Consider the following 14720-nt stretch of genomic DNA (forward strand, 5'->3'; position numbering starts at 1 on the left):
AATAATGGCTCACTAGTTAATACACTGGGTACTGAACCTACAGCACAGCTAAGACCAGAAAGTAGTAGCAGGTGCTTTGTTTATGACCAATTCCTCACAAACCAGAGATGGAGTCTGAAAGCAAATGTGCAAAACTGGTGAGCTGGAAGGGACCTTATCTGTTGGCCTCTAAAACACTAGTCCTGTGGTGATAGATGGAGAAAAGGAAAGATGATACTAATACAAGATTGTGGCAGCCTTGAATGATGAGACAATACATCATGTGAATGCATTAATCTTATGTAATTTCAGAGAAGGAAACTTGCCAAAACTGACGTAAATAGAAATCTGGAACATTTCTAGGTATATACCCTATTTGAATCTCATGTGGACTCTGCCAGGACTCACTGTGCTGGCATTTTTTTTTTGATAACACTCAAGGTGATCCACATTTGTCCTGCATTCCTTCCTCTGAGTTATAAGAGGGGTATAATGTCTGTATCAAGTAATAGAAACGCTGTTCTCTTCCTGTCAGTAGAGATTTACTGGCTAATTGTACTGTGCTATTAAGCAGTGCTGTTAATAAGATTGGAATACTTGTTTAGGGAAGTAAGCCTACTGACTGAAATAAGAGTATGAGAGCAGATCCCACTCAGAATGGGGGCTGTAGCTAACTGAGAAATTGTTCCCTACAGTGTATGTTATGGTTTGCAATGGAACCTAACCGAATTTTTCCTAAGTAGGCAAAAACTGGAAGTAGCCAAGCAGAAGGTAAAGCACTATGAATTTTCCTTCTTAGAGGAAGGAATGCAGAGAAAACAATGGTGTGCCTCACCAGGAGATCTGCCTGTTCCCTGCAGTGCTGAAACAAACATTGCCAGGTTGGTGGGGCCAGGGATGGCTTCGTCAAATTGCAAATCAAATCTGCTTCTGCTTTCCTTCCCTCAAACAATATATTGAACTGCTACCTCTGAATCAGCCGTCCCATCTGGTACTCACTGAAACCAAAGAGCTGAATCACCAAACTGAATAGAGTTGGAGCTGGCTGCTTAATTGGTGGATTTATGTCTTAATATGGAGAAACGTTCAAAGCCCTGAGAGGTGTCAGCATGTCACTGAAGGCAGCAGAGTGGGACTGACTGACAGCAGCTGAGATCCAGTGCTCTCATTTGTTTTCTCATGCAGACTTTAGACAAGTAATTACAGATTGCACATAAGCACACACACACACAAAATGCTCTTAAGGACAAAAGGCTCCATCTTTTTTGTGCAGTTTTTTTCTTTTATTTGTTATACTGCGGTCTGGGCTAAAGGCCATCATCTGTGATCTCTCTACTTGTGCTACTGCATACACTCATAAAAGAATATAGGTCTGATTCTGGAGTCCTGCAGTGTTTAATCCTTCACCATGAGAGTTGGCAGTGGATCAGATGTTGTCTTGCTAAGATTAGTCTTCAATGTCAGTAAAGAAATAATACAATCAAGTCTTCCTCCCTTTCTTACCGTGCCGTTTTGATTAACAAATTAGTGTTTCCAGACCTCTGTGTCAGAGAGGACAGTTTGGGCAGGGTGTTGGCAATCTGTTCCTATATGATTTCTACACTAAACTCACTAATTAAAATCCAGAATAATAGGAAGACGGGGCTTTTTCTGAGCTACTACAGAGAGTTACCATTTGCCAGCAAGTAATTTTATTTTCTTTTGCTTGGTTGGTTGCTTTTGCTTTGCCACAGGCAGCTCACATACCCTGAATGCCTGGCAACAGTGATCTGACGTCAGCCCAGGCACAGAGCAGCAGAAATAGTGCCTTGTCACTGTGTTCTCCTTGGGCGTGAGCTGCATTATGCTGTTGCAGGGACAGTCTGTCTTAAATCGCCTGCAGAGAGAAACGCCAACGAGGTGCTGAGCCCAGCTTGGGTGGGGGTCACAGGCAGTGCTGGCAGCAGCAGCATGGTGCATGCTGAGGGCACGGGTCTGAGCACAGCACGAGCTGTTTCCTACTGGAACAAGTGACTCCTTGTCAGCTGCTGCCAACTGCTGTGCGTAGCAAAGTGGCAGAACTGCTGTCTTCCACAGTGCACAAAACCATCCCGTGCAAGGCAATGGTTCCCATTTTCTGTAGGACCCATAGAGAATGTGCTGCACTGAGTCACTGCTCAGCCAGTTGGCACTATCACACCTCACCGGCTGTGCTGCTCCCACAGTGACTCGGAACATGAAGTTTTACTGAAAAATAGGCAAGCAGAGTGCTCAAAATACAATGAGGATGATGTAGTTTACAGAGAAGCATGCAGAAGGTATTTGTTGCATTGCTCTGAGGTTTATCTTCAATTTGCTTTGTAGGAATCACGTAATCACTGTTTGAATTTTGAACTGCCTGTTCAGGCTTTGAAAAGCAAAGATGGTTGAAGTTGATGTGCTTGTCTATAAGAAATCCTTAAAGATCTTGATTCTACAAATGCCCTTTTTGTTTTCACACAGTAAATACTGAGAGTAGAACTGTCATTCAGTTACATCTCTTGTCATTTCTGTATGCTGGAGGAGGTAGTTTTTCATGCAGAAGTTAGAAATCTCGTCTTTGCTGCAGAAATACTTGAGCTAGGCAAGTAATTTGGTAGGAAGCAACACTGCAGAAACTGAAATCCTGCATCCTGATTCATCAGTTGTGCAAAATGCATTTGTGGAGCAGTTTTCAACTGCTTTTCTTTTTTCTCCTGCAAAGGGAGCAGGCCATTGCCCCCAGGTGAGCTGTAGCTTTGGCACAAAGGGGTCTGAGGGCTGAGAGCTCTGCAGAGCAAACTGTGCCCCACGTTGATCTCTTGGTGGCATCTAGCGTTTCAAATATGTAACAGCATCTACTTGCAAATGGGACTGCGGTAACCTTGAGGACTTCTCTTGAGATGAAACGTTTGTGGATCTCTTTTTGTGCCGCATATCAACTCCTGTGAGGGCTGTATGCTCAGACCTTTTAAAAGAAACGATTTCTAAAGCCCCCCTCCCTCTATCCCAGTGCTTTCCTTTGATTTTGGCACTTAGTGAGTTTTTTCTTCATCTTTGATACATCTGTCATTAATCCCCATTCTCAGGGATTTATGATCTCTGCTGCCCTCAGTTCTAAGCTGAGATTCTTTTCCCTCCCAACAGCTGTAATAGTTTCGCTCCTCTGAAGGGATGAAACAATCTGTTGGACCCTGTGTTAGAATTAACCTCATGCCTTTGAGCATTGAGACAACAGAAGTCTGTGAATGTTACTGGCAGAACTGTGTTGAGGCTCCATGCCCTTTTCATGAAAGGCAGAGGAAGAAGGCAGTATTGTCACAGCTGGGAGAAGTGGAATGTAAGCTGAGACTTGTGATAACACACAGCATAGAGACTTCCCAGGAGCAGAGGAAGGAGGAGTATTGCTTTTATGCAAGGAATTATTGATTGCAGTCTGCTGAAGAGAAATATGACATTTGCTCACGAGTCCGAAGAATTATTGGAAGCTCATTTCCAGCCCTGAATATTTTGATTAAATCTGGCCACACAGCTCCCTGCTGAGGACACTTTCGGGAACAAGCTCTTCAGACATTAAAGATGTAAGAGTTGCATTAAAATATAAAATAGTCGATATCCATGATTCATCTGTGATGGATAGATACCACAGGCATTGCAAGAGGGCTTCTACTAATAGCCACTTTGGAATTAGCCAGTGATTCTTAATGAAAATGCCTGCCAGCACTTCCTCCTTTTAATCTTTCACATGATCACAAAGAGGAGGGAGGACTGGGATCACTGGAACAAAAGTAAAATACAAAATGAGAGTTTGCCAGCCTCTTGGTAGCTCCTGTTCTATTGCACTTGTGCCATAGTGACCCCAGTTGAGAGTTCTGGCCTACGTGGCAGGAAAGAAGCAGGAATAGAATGAAAGCAGGCTGAGTTTTTCCTACTGGTGTAAATAAGCAGAGTAAATGTCTGAGATCCCAGACTGCCAGCTGACCCAAATACATCCATCGTTGTACTTCATCTTTCAACTCAAGTGTTGCAAAATCTCTTTCTATCTATGTAGAGTGCTAAAACCAAATTTCATCACAGCTTTCCTTGCTGTTCCATGCTTTGTAAATGGAGTAATTATAGATTTAGTAATCTTTTATCTATTGCAATGAAGTGTCTCTTATGGGTGGGTGAATTGTGCCACAACAGCAGCAGCAATGTGTTTGTTCTCCCATCCTGAAATCAAGTGAGCTCTGTTTAATCTCACTGATGATAAAACTGGTTTAATTTTCCATAGTAAATAGGAACAATATAGCACAACACACCCCACAGTATGTTAGCCTTGGAATTAAATATTTATCAGCTATACATTTCTACAAAACATTTATCTCCACAGCAATTATTCAGTCAGATAGAAGGAAGGAGCCCAGAAATATTCACAGTGTGAAATGGTGTCATAAAACAAATATTGCCCTGGGGATGCCTTTTTTCTGTTTCAAATCTAGCAAAACTCTGTGCTCTCTTATCACAGTTCCAAACCATTCATGGAGCTGCTGTATTATACAGAAACAATGGTAGAAAGTGAATAACTGTCACAATACAATAATGAATAAGCAGTTGAAAATATAACCCTATGACCATTTAGCTGTGATAGAGTTGATAGAGTTCCTCCTCCAGCCTCAATTTTTCTTGTCATAAAATAGCTAATGGATAAAATAAAATGGTCAAAGCAGAGTATGGGAATCTGGAATCCTTAGGTTTGTGTTGCAGGCTCTGAACAAGTCTCTAATAATGGACTGAAAAAAATGAGATTTTGCTCCTCACTTCACAGCAATTAGCCATGGAATCTAGTTCTAAATGGTGCTGCCATTGAAACTGTTCTTCCTCTATGATTTAGAGTGTCCCTTGAGAAAAAAACACAAGTGAAAATGGTTTATTTAAGCTCATACTCTGTATTTTCTTGGACTTCAGGCTGATTTACTGTGAAGAATGGAAATGGCTTTAGTTTTGAAGAAAGAGTTGCTTGCTTCTTGCTTTTTGTCATTCTTAATTTGTAAAGCTCCCATCAGTAGCTGAGGGAGTTCTGAATAACCCAGAATGTAACTGGGTACAAGACTGGGACACGAAGACAAATTTCCTTCTCTCTCCATCTCTGATGAAATACCAAACCAGTCACATGAGTTCATAATGATCGTTTCTAGTGGAAGTTTCTGTCCCGTTTCAGTCACGCACTGAAGATCTGCATCTTCCCCTCTGGCACAACATCAGCTCATGCAAAGAAGCACCAACATTGGTGAAGGACTGCTTGCTTCTATCAGCTGATAAAGTGTTCTGCTGTTTCCTTAAACGTGCTGACATTGCTCACAGTTTTATGGCAGGCTCCATTTAGGTAACACATACCTCTTCAGATCCACTGTTGACAGAACAAGGTTACAGAGATCTTTATCTTCACAGATTTTGCAATAAAAGCTTGAAGTCTATTTCTGTCAAACTTGCTTGTTCTGTTATTCCCTAGAAATAACCACAAATTTAAGTCTAGCAATTTTGATTGAGATTTTACCTGAGGCCACTGGCTTGCAAAACCTTTCATCAAACATGCAGCAATCTTTTTGAGAAAGGGAACAGCAAGATAACCTTTACCTATGCTTTCTGCTAATCTTTTTAAAAGAAGTTTGAAAGCAAGATAAAACAATTTAATATGCAGCTGTTGGGAAAGGTCTTGTTATCCCAAGTTGAAACATAGCAGTCAGGTGATCTCCAACTGAAGTTAATGTCACAACCCTATTTGTCATTGCTGAGACCAACATTTGAATGTCACAACTCTATCTGTCATTGCTGAGATGAACATTTGGAGCATGAAGCGTGAAAAGCAAACAAAGCAATTGATTTCAATGAAGCTGTGCTGATTTACATCCACCGAAGATCATGTCCACAGAATGAGTTACTAACGTGGCTCCCAACAGTAGCTCATTCGTGAGCTGAAGAGCAGAATTTAATGCTGGCCCACAGGGCTCTTTCTCAGTGCACGTGGCAGCAGTAAATGGGCTCAGGTGAATTACAGATGATGAAGATAGCTAGAAGCAGTTTTAAAGCCAGATCTGTGAATGCTGCATGCTTTGTGGTACCATATCTCCTTGCATTTTATATCAGGAACATTGAATTTGGGACTTAACAGAACCTACAGGAGTAAGGTTTTGGCCTGCTTGTATTGGTGCAGGTAAGTGAAAATGTTTCCGTGCATCATACAGCAGTGGAGATACTCTTAAGTATTACAGACATCCTATTAACATTTGCACTTTCCTTGGCGTATTTTGCTTCACTGGAGTTTTGCAGCAATTGTAGAAGTTGACTGCATGATTGGTCCTTTGATTTGCATGGGTAGGATTCATGTCTGAACAAAGGAAGAGATTACCATCTGGAGAAAATGCAGAGTAGATGGGAAGATTCTTCTATCAATCCTTACTAAGAGACAGATGGAGGAGGAGTAGGGAAACTGCTTTGAAATTGTAATAAACTCAGACATAAAAATACAAAGCTATTAAAATGGAAACACCAACTAACTGATTACTCAGAACCTGTTCAGCTGACCTAGGGATACATCAAGGCAGACTTTTCCAAAGCTGCCTAAGGGTTGTTACAGTCCCCATTCCTGTCTAATTGAAAAAGAGTCAGGTTTCAGTACTCAAACGGCTTTGGAATTTTTTGCACCAAATCATGAAACAGAGATGATTACTTTTCATCTGGAATTCCTCCTGAGAAAAAAGTGATAAGCCTGTCTAGTGAACCATTATGCTACACAGTGCTGTGTTACTGCAGCTCAGTAATGCATAACTACCAAAATCAACAGCTCTGACCATCAGGACTGAAGAAATGCAGGGGTGGCGTGGAGGAAATCCAGTGGAACTGCATAACTTTGTGGCTTCAGACTTGTCCCATGTTGGGGCTGCTGGTCATGCCAGCTGCTGCTGCTAAGGAGAAGTAAAGTCCTCTTGACCCCTCCAAGACTCCAAACTTACTCCACAGGATTTAGCATCTGAGGTACTTTCAAATTCCTACTAGACGCCTTTCATGTCATTAAGCATCTGAACCCCTTTACAAATCTGTCCCCAAGACATGCATCAGTTTTGGAAAAGGAAACTCCATCATTACTTCTGGGATTTTTAGACAAAAGCAATAACTTTACATAGCATCTTCTCTATCGGGTCTCTCAGAAACATTGCTTACCCACTCTTCTCCTCATTTGTCAACCCAAAATACCATGCAAGATGACAGTTTTTATCTCCCACAGAGTTTGCTACTCTGCCTTCTACAAAGAAATACTGTATGCCCTCCTTAAGAAGTGATTTGTACTGTATATAAATAAAACAGAGACAGGGAACACCCATTCACATCAGACCTTGGGTCAATGGGCTGCGCATAGAGCTGCTGTGTATTTTTTCCACTGAAGGAAGTGTTTCCTTCCATCGCTGCAGGAAGACAAAACAAACTGTATTTGCAGAAGAGCAAATCTTGCTTTTTCTTTACTCCTAAATCGGAGAGGACATTTCTATATGAGTTTGTTGTACCTCAGTTCTATGTGATAATCAAAAGATGGGTACTGGCAGCTGTAAACCTCAGTGTAGATAAGGAATGCTTGCACTTTCTCACAGCTGTGTTGGTAGAGAACAATCCAGAAAAAACATTATTGGTGAAATCAGTGGTTTTGTTGAAAAGTTGCTTAGAAATATCACTGTTGCTTTAACAGAACAACAAAATGAGCTGACAGTGTGATAATGCAAGCTAGTATTGTTATACAAGCATTTGCCTTATTTGAGTAACGAAATATGCAGTGAAACAGTCAGCTACACATACATATATCTGGGCTGCGAGATCTTCAGATAAAACAAAATGCTATTGCATGATAAAACGTGTACAGGCAGATAGAGAAAAACTTCTATTGTAGTGTATGTATTTGCATATTTAATTGCATATATGGCTTCCTCTGTTGCTTTTAATTTATGACTTCTGCTGGTGATTGGAAAATGAGGGCCCATTTCTGATCTATACCTGATCATTCATCAGGTGGAGGGCTTGAATTGTGGTAGAAGCGGTTTTTGCTGTGTGGTTGTGCACGTAGAACTGTCCTGAACAAGAGTTTTATTATTTTCTCCACTGCTTCTCTTCTTTTGCTTAAATTACAGTGTGAGCTGCTTGATCCAAGTGCCACTTTTTTCTTTATCTATGCACAGAATCCAGCAAGATGAGAACTATTGCAGTCACCTGCCTGGATTCCAAGTGTTACCATAGGAAAAGCTTTCCATTGCCGTTTCCATTCATCCAGTGAAGGTCAGCACATTCTTCAGCTATTGAAGTTCTTACTTGGAACGTAGGAGGGCACTAGAATTACATTTCTTCATCTCTAATTATGCACAAAGCAAGGGATGCAGTTAGGCAGTGCTTCAGAAATGTTTGTAGGACACAGGGTTCTTTCTAACTTCAAGTTCTGAAATGCTCAGTTTAGAGAAAGGATTTACAGCTGTCAGATAAATGGCAACTATGGAATGTGAAAGGAATACAACATTCCCAGTGCCTATGAATGCCTATGAATCCTGGTCACCCAAATTGCCCCCAAATTTGACATGTACATGCTGTACATAATGTACATAAATGCTGTAACATGACATCAATCTTGTGGGTTTGAGGTGGGATTTATGTAAAGAGAGATAATCTCTGCTGTAAACCTGATGATAATTTAATTATCTACCTTGCTGTCGTTAGGGGCAGAGAAGAACAGGGTCCAGACTTTGCCATTAACATCCCTGCTTAAGCAGCACATAAGCACTGAAAGATAAAAAGAAAAATATTTGGTAAAATAAGATTAATAAAAGCCTTTCCTCAACAAAAGCTACTTTCAGTGGAAGCTGCAGCTTCCTGTTCCCTGTGCCCCCAACACTTGCAAATCATTGTATTTAACAAATCATTCAACTATCTCCAGCTATTCCAGTTGCTGCTTGTCTGTCTTTTATGTTTTGCTCTGTTTTTCATTTGCTGCCAAGAATTTGCTTTACCTGGGCTGGAAAATACTGCTCAGTTCAGTCAGCTTAACTCTATCAACAGAAATCTTACAGTAAAATGAAGCTTTTAGGCTGGCAGACTCTCCATTAGAGAACCTCCAGCCAAAGGCCTTGGCAGCCACAATGTGGGTCTTCTTTGAAAACTCATGTCACTGTCTTCCTAACACTTTGCTGTTCTGGCCTCGGATCCAGCCACTTTCCACAGTCCCTCCCTGGTCATCTATGAGACACTCATCAAGCTGCTGCTTTATTTGGTGTGATGCTATGGAAAGCCATTAGGAATAGCATAAGGAAAAAGGAAAGGAAGCAAACTTTACCAGCAAGGAAAGAGATTTTTTTTTCCCTCTTTCTAAAGAGAGTAATTTTAACTAACTTTGGGTGTTATGATGTGAGGAATGTTTGGCTTGAAGTACTGAAGCTTTTACATGAAGAACACTTCAGACACTGCTAAAAGAGCAAACAGCCTCATCCAGACAGTCTGGTATCAGAGCAGAGGGGCTTAGAACAACCACCACCCCTTTGACTGCCTTGATAGCATTATTGCATTGCTCTTTGTATTAAGGTCTGGAGTGGTTGCAGCATTAACCTTATATAAGGAACAAGTGAATCTTCCAGAATTTGCAAAGGATTTGTAAAATATCTCAATATACCTTCTCCAAACTTTAAGAAGTTGTCAGGTGCCCCTGAGCTGGTGAGGGCGCCCTGGGCAGCACTGTGCAATTCCTGTCAGCCCTCAGCTCCCCATGTCCCAGTCCTCTATGGGACTACATTCAGTGGCACTACTGAATTCAGCTCAAGCAACTACAGGCTTTTATGGGTTAGAGCAAGGGCTTCATGTACATCTCAGTACAGCATCTGATGCACAGGTGGCTGAGTTTAGTTAGGGTTTTATGAAAAACAAATGAGTTAACCAGTTCCAGCTTCCACTGACATTCTCTGTGGAAGCTTCAGGTGCTGCGCAGGTATTGAAAGAGTCCACGTTCAACCTCTAAGCTGCAGTGTTACAATGTTCGGTGGCTCAGAAGCATAGCTGGGAGCAGGTCAGTCTTTTTAGTGAGGGTAACATTGCAGTGCATCACAGCTGGATGAGTAATGTGCTGTGCACGGGCTGAGCATCTGACCAGATCAGCAGGTATTATGAAAATGTTGCATGCTGGTACTATGGCGTGTAATGATATCAAGTGTACTTATGTTGGGCTGGCAAGGATCAAGGTTATTTGTTGGAGAGTGCAAATTACTAGTAATTAATTATTATTTATATTTCTCTACCACTTACAGGCGCCAGTGAAGATGAAGGCAAATTAAATTCAGTAGAAGCATAGATGGGAGAGGTATGTATGGAAAGCTGCTCTGAAGATGCACAACGGATGCATCTGGGGCTCACATGAAGTGATCTGCCCAGGGCAGTGCAGCAGCTGAGCACAAGAGCTATCCCCAGTGCTTCTGACTTGTAATGTAAAGTAATGAAAAAAGCTGATCTCCCTGGATTTTCATGCTTCAGTGCAATGAAACAGGTGGTTGAGTTTTCAGGTATTCAGAACGCTTACAGTGTTCATCACCTGCCATGGGAGACAGGCATGCTGCAAAGGCAGAGATGAGGTCTCGTTACTTCCCAAGGAGATGTAAGGACCCCGTAAGGACCGGGACATTCTCACTGCACCCCCGGCTTAGAAATGACGGTGCGATTCTCAGTGGTGCTGCTGAGGCTATCGGCAGTGGGTGGTGCTGAGACGCAACGCAGACAGCACAGCTCTGGAAGCCGGCCAGTCTGGTTCAGGTCAGAACCCCAGACCTGCACAGCAGGATCCGGGCAGGCACACAGCTTCTCTCTCCCTATCACCACTTTTAAGCACTTTATCACGTCCCAGCTCACCGCACTTCAGTGCAGGCTGACATCATCAGGTGCCAACTCAAACAAGAACACCGGGTTTTTTTGTGTTTGCTTTCTGTTTTTGTTTTTGTTTTTTTGCAAAGCGCAGCCCCGTGACCGCTTTTATTTATTTGTTCCCCAGATGCTTGGAATTCTTTTAAAACAGCCTTTTTTTTTTTTTTTTTTCTTACTGATTTAGGGTTTGATATTAAAACACTCGTCTGGGAGCCTGGCAGCATCAGCACGGAGCGCAGCCGGGGCGGGGCGGGGCGGGCCGAGCACAGCCGATCCGATCCGCCTCCCCTCGCTTCTCCCCTCCTCCGAGCCGCTCGGCTCGGCTCCGCTCGGCGCAGCGGGGAGGCTGCAAAGTTGAGAGCGGCTGTCGGGAAGTTCCGTAGCATGGCGGAGCGGCCCGGGCTGAGGCGGCGCGGAGGGGCGGAGGGCGAACGGCCGCTCTGAGCCGAGCCGTCGGGGAAGCGGCCGCCGGCATGGCCCGCTGGATCCCCACCAAGCGGGAGAAGTACGGGGTCGGTGAGTGCCAGCCCGGACCCCCGCCCCGTTCCCCTCCCGTGTCGCGGCTCCCGCGCGGCGCTTTGCTCCCCCCGCCCGCCGCAGCCCCTCTCTCTTTTCTCCTCCTTTGGATGCTTATTTCAGCCTCCCCTCTTTCAAGTTGCGGGTTTGCAGTCTTTGGACCCGCGCGAATAGAGGCAGCGGTGCGCCTTCGGCTGCAGTCCGGGGAGCTGCGCTCAGCGCTGACCTTTGTGATTGAGGCTCTGCAGCGCTGTAACAGCGGCAGACGACGAACGGAGCTGCGCTCCCCGAAAGGAGATGCGCGTGGAAGCAGCGATGACAGGTTAAGAAGGTTGTAAGTCAGGATCGGAAACATCCCTACTGGGATGACACCTTGTGCCTGCTGCCCTGCCCTCCTCATGGGGCTCACAGGGGATGTCTGAATGCTGGCTCCGTTTTCCTTAGGAGGAAGCAAACCCACAGACAAGTTCCCGTTTTCGTGAGAGCGTGACAAATAGAAAACCACACAGTTTTGAGCTCGATTGCAAGCTTTGGGCGCGGAACAGAAGGCAGGAAACCACTAATGACAGAAACAATCCCTTATAGTCGATTTCAGCTCTTATAGATCTTTTAACAAAGGGTGATCGTTTGTGCCCGGTGCATTCCACAACTGATGCAAGGAGAGTTTTTGATTGCAAGCATGCAGAAGGGTCGATTCCCTCAGATCCTATGAGGTTGGTTGTTCAGTCTGTGAGCTGAAGAGGGAGGAACCCCGTCCTGCACGTTTGCACATTGAGCTTGAAGTGAATTATTTCCAGGTGGCTCTGCAAGGACTGCGGGTTCAGTTTGGCTAAATAAGTTCAGAGGAACTGCATGCAGCGCAATCTTATCGAGGTATCAGTGAGGGTGTGGAATATCCTACAGCCTGAACTTTGTTTCTTTCTGGGTAGGGAACAGCCTGTTTGTATGTGGGAGAGCACATGTATGACTTGGTGAGATTACTCTGGACGTCAGGGTTGAAAAATACTGGTATTATAATCAAGCACATATAGAATTGTAATCCGAATGGCTGAGCGAGATGTGTTTTATTTGTGTTGTTTTTGTTGTTGTTTTTAAAACATACCTTTCTGAGGCTCTTCTACCTGAAGAATGGCCTTGGGCAGGAGGATGAATCAGAGGCACTCCTCTCGTCAACATTTCTTCTTGCTTCCAGGGTGATTTTTTTTTGTGTTGTTGGTCTGAGCCAACTGCTGATTATGAAAGCTCCTCTCCGCAAAGGGCATTGGCTGGTGAGTAAGCAGGGTGGAGAACAAACTACCTCTTCCCTTATGTTACCAACCATAAGATGTGCTGGTAGGAAGTTCTCCATGTAGGTCTGTGTGTTTGCCAGCTGATCCTTATGTCCCTGAATGCGTTCATGGGCCCAACTGGTGTGGAGTCCATTGCCTTTATTTCATAACACAGCCCGATAGGGTTAACCCACAGGCAGCAAGCAGGATTATTTATGCAGCGACAAACTTTGTCAGGCAGTGCTTGATACGTGGTGTTAATGAATCTTAATTCTGTCAATTTGGTATTCTCAGACTTGTCACTTTCCCTTCTACGGTTGTGCCCTGTGCTGTGCTGAAGCGTAGCACCCAGATGCCAATCCTCTTTGCTTCTGTGCTTAATTTGACTGTCAGAAATAACAGTAGGGTCTGCTCATCATAGATAGGTTAGGGGTGTATATGGCTGTTTTGTAGGGCCTTTAAGGAGGCTGTGATGCCCCATCCCTGCAGGCATTCAAGGCCAAGCTGGATGTGGCTCTGGGCAGCCTGCTCTGGTGGTTGGTGACCCTGCACACAGCAGGGGGTTGGAACCAGATGAGCACTGTGGTCCTTTTCGACCCAGGCCATTCTGTGATTCTGTGATCCCATGAGATGGAAAAGGTCCACTTCTGTCTGGAAAACATAGGGGGCTTTAAGCGTTTTCTCTTGATACCTCAGTTTCAAGAGGCTGATGTGGATTGAAAGGAAATTGTGAGCTTCTCGTGTGGGTAAGAACTTCCATTCGCTGCTAGGGGGGAGGGTTGGTGGCTGTAAAGTATGAATACAGAAGGTTCACTGATTTTAGAAACAACAGACACATACTGTGATTGTTACCAAGCTGTGCTTTGGAAACTAATACAGAAAAACACAACCCTGTAAATCATACCAAAACACAAAGAAATAATGTTTGCAGTTCAGAATAGTTATCATCTGCACCAATCTACAGATCTGTTACTTGTGGGTTCAGATGGGTTTGCTGCCCTCCAGGAGTTTTGTTCTCAGTTGGTTAAGCCCAGAGACTGCCTTTAGCACCATTGATACAGATGGTGTATGGACTGAGTTTGAAACTGCAGGCAGCAGAGAGGTTGGAAAACATCGAAATTGGAAATAGCAGCATCCTAAGGGAAACATACATGAGATGCAAATGACTCACAGCTCCTCACTCCCAATGGATTTTCAACCCAATAACAGATCTGGGTTTAGGAGCTTCAGCTTTGTAAAGGGATGAAGATGCTGCTGAGGGTCTGATGGGCAGCATTATGCCTCTTGAAGCAGTGGGATTTCTGGGGTTTCATTAAGCTTCCTTGCAGTGTCCTTCACCTCTGGTTTGGGAAGGAAAGATGCTGAAGTTGGACGGTCTGCTCCAAATGAAATGAAATGGCCTGTTTGTGGAGTGGGGCTTCTTTAGAACAGTTGTCATTGCAGGGTGCCTTTCATGCCAACTTCTTGTGTTGCAGGAAAGGATATTGGAATGACGCCCCAGTTTTCAGCTTCAGTTTTCTGCTTGTTTTAAAATCATTAACTTAGGGAATCCACAACGTAATTGTTTTTTTCTGCTGGCTGTAACGCGGGATTGCATGAACTTCAGCTTAAGTATTGCACTTCAGTTCTAAAAGCAATTCTTTCTTTAGTTATCATCTGCTCTTAAGATGAAAGTGTTCTTTGAGGACTGGAAAAAAAAATGTACTAATGGCTTCAGCACCAAATATGAGAGAGTTTGGAGTCTGTGGAATCATTAACTATTCTATTCTGGTATAAATCCAGGCTGCTATCAGAAAAAGCCACTGCACCCCTTTTTCTGATTCCTACCTTGTGCAATAACAGTGTGAAGAAAAGGAGCAGTGCTGGTGTAAGCCAGCACAGGGAACTGAGGCAGTTCAAAACCAGTTGAGAAAGAAAAAGTGCTGAGTTTCTGGCCAGAACAGTTTCCAGATGACTGTAACAATGCATCAGGTATGTATGCTTTCCATGTCACCTGTGTGAACAAACAGGATGAGAAGTGCTGTGTACGGTTCTGTGGTTGGTTTG

At 43.7% G+C, this 14720-nt stretch overlaps 1 protein-coding gene across 3 annotated transcripts in view; it reads left to right on the plus strand.

Moving 5' to 3' along the window:
- The first annotated feature begins 11312 nt into the window (after window positions 1-11312).
- The window catches only part of DOCK5 (dedicator of cytokinesis 5), a 70113-nt gene continuing 66705 nt past the window's right edge, over window positions 11313-14720 (plus strand). For all 3 annotated transcript variants that reach the window (XM_042886768.1, XM_042886769.1, XM_042886770.1), the window contains exon 1: window positions 11313-11406. In XM_042886768.1, coding sequence (XP_042742702.1) covers window positions 11364-11406 — 43 coding nt within the window. In that variant the 5' untranslated portion in view covers window positions 11313-11363. The remainder of the gene's footprint in view (window positions 11407-14720) is intronic.

The sequence above is a fragment of the Lagopus leucura genome, unplaced genomic scaffold (assembly GCF_019238085.1).
Source record: "Lagopus leucura isolate 7727_CA_CO unplaced genomic scaffold, USGS_WTPT01 Super-Scaffold_100062, whole genome shotgun sequence".
Classification (NCBI taxonomy): domain Eukaryota; kingdom Metazoa; phylum Chordata; class Aves; order Galliformes; family Phasianidae; genus Lagopus; species Lagopus leucura.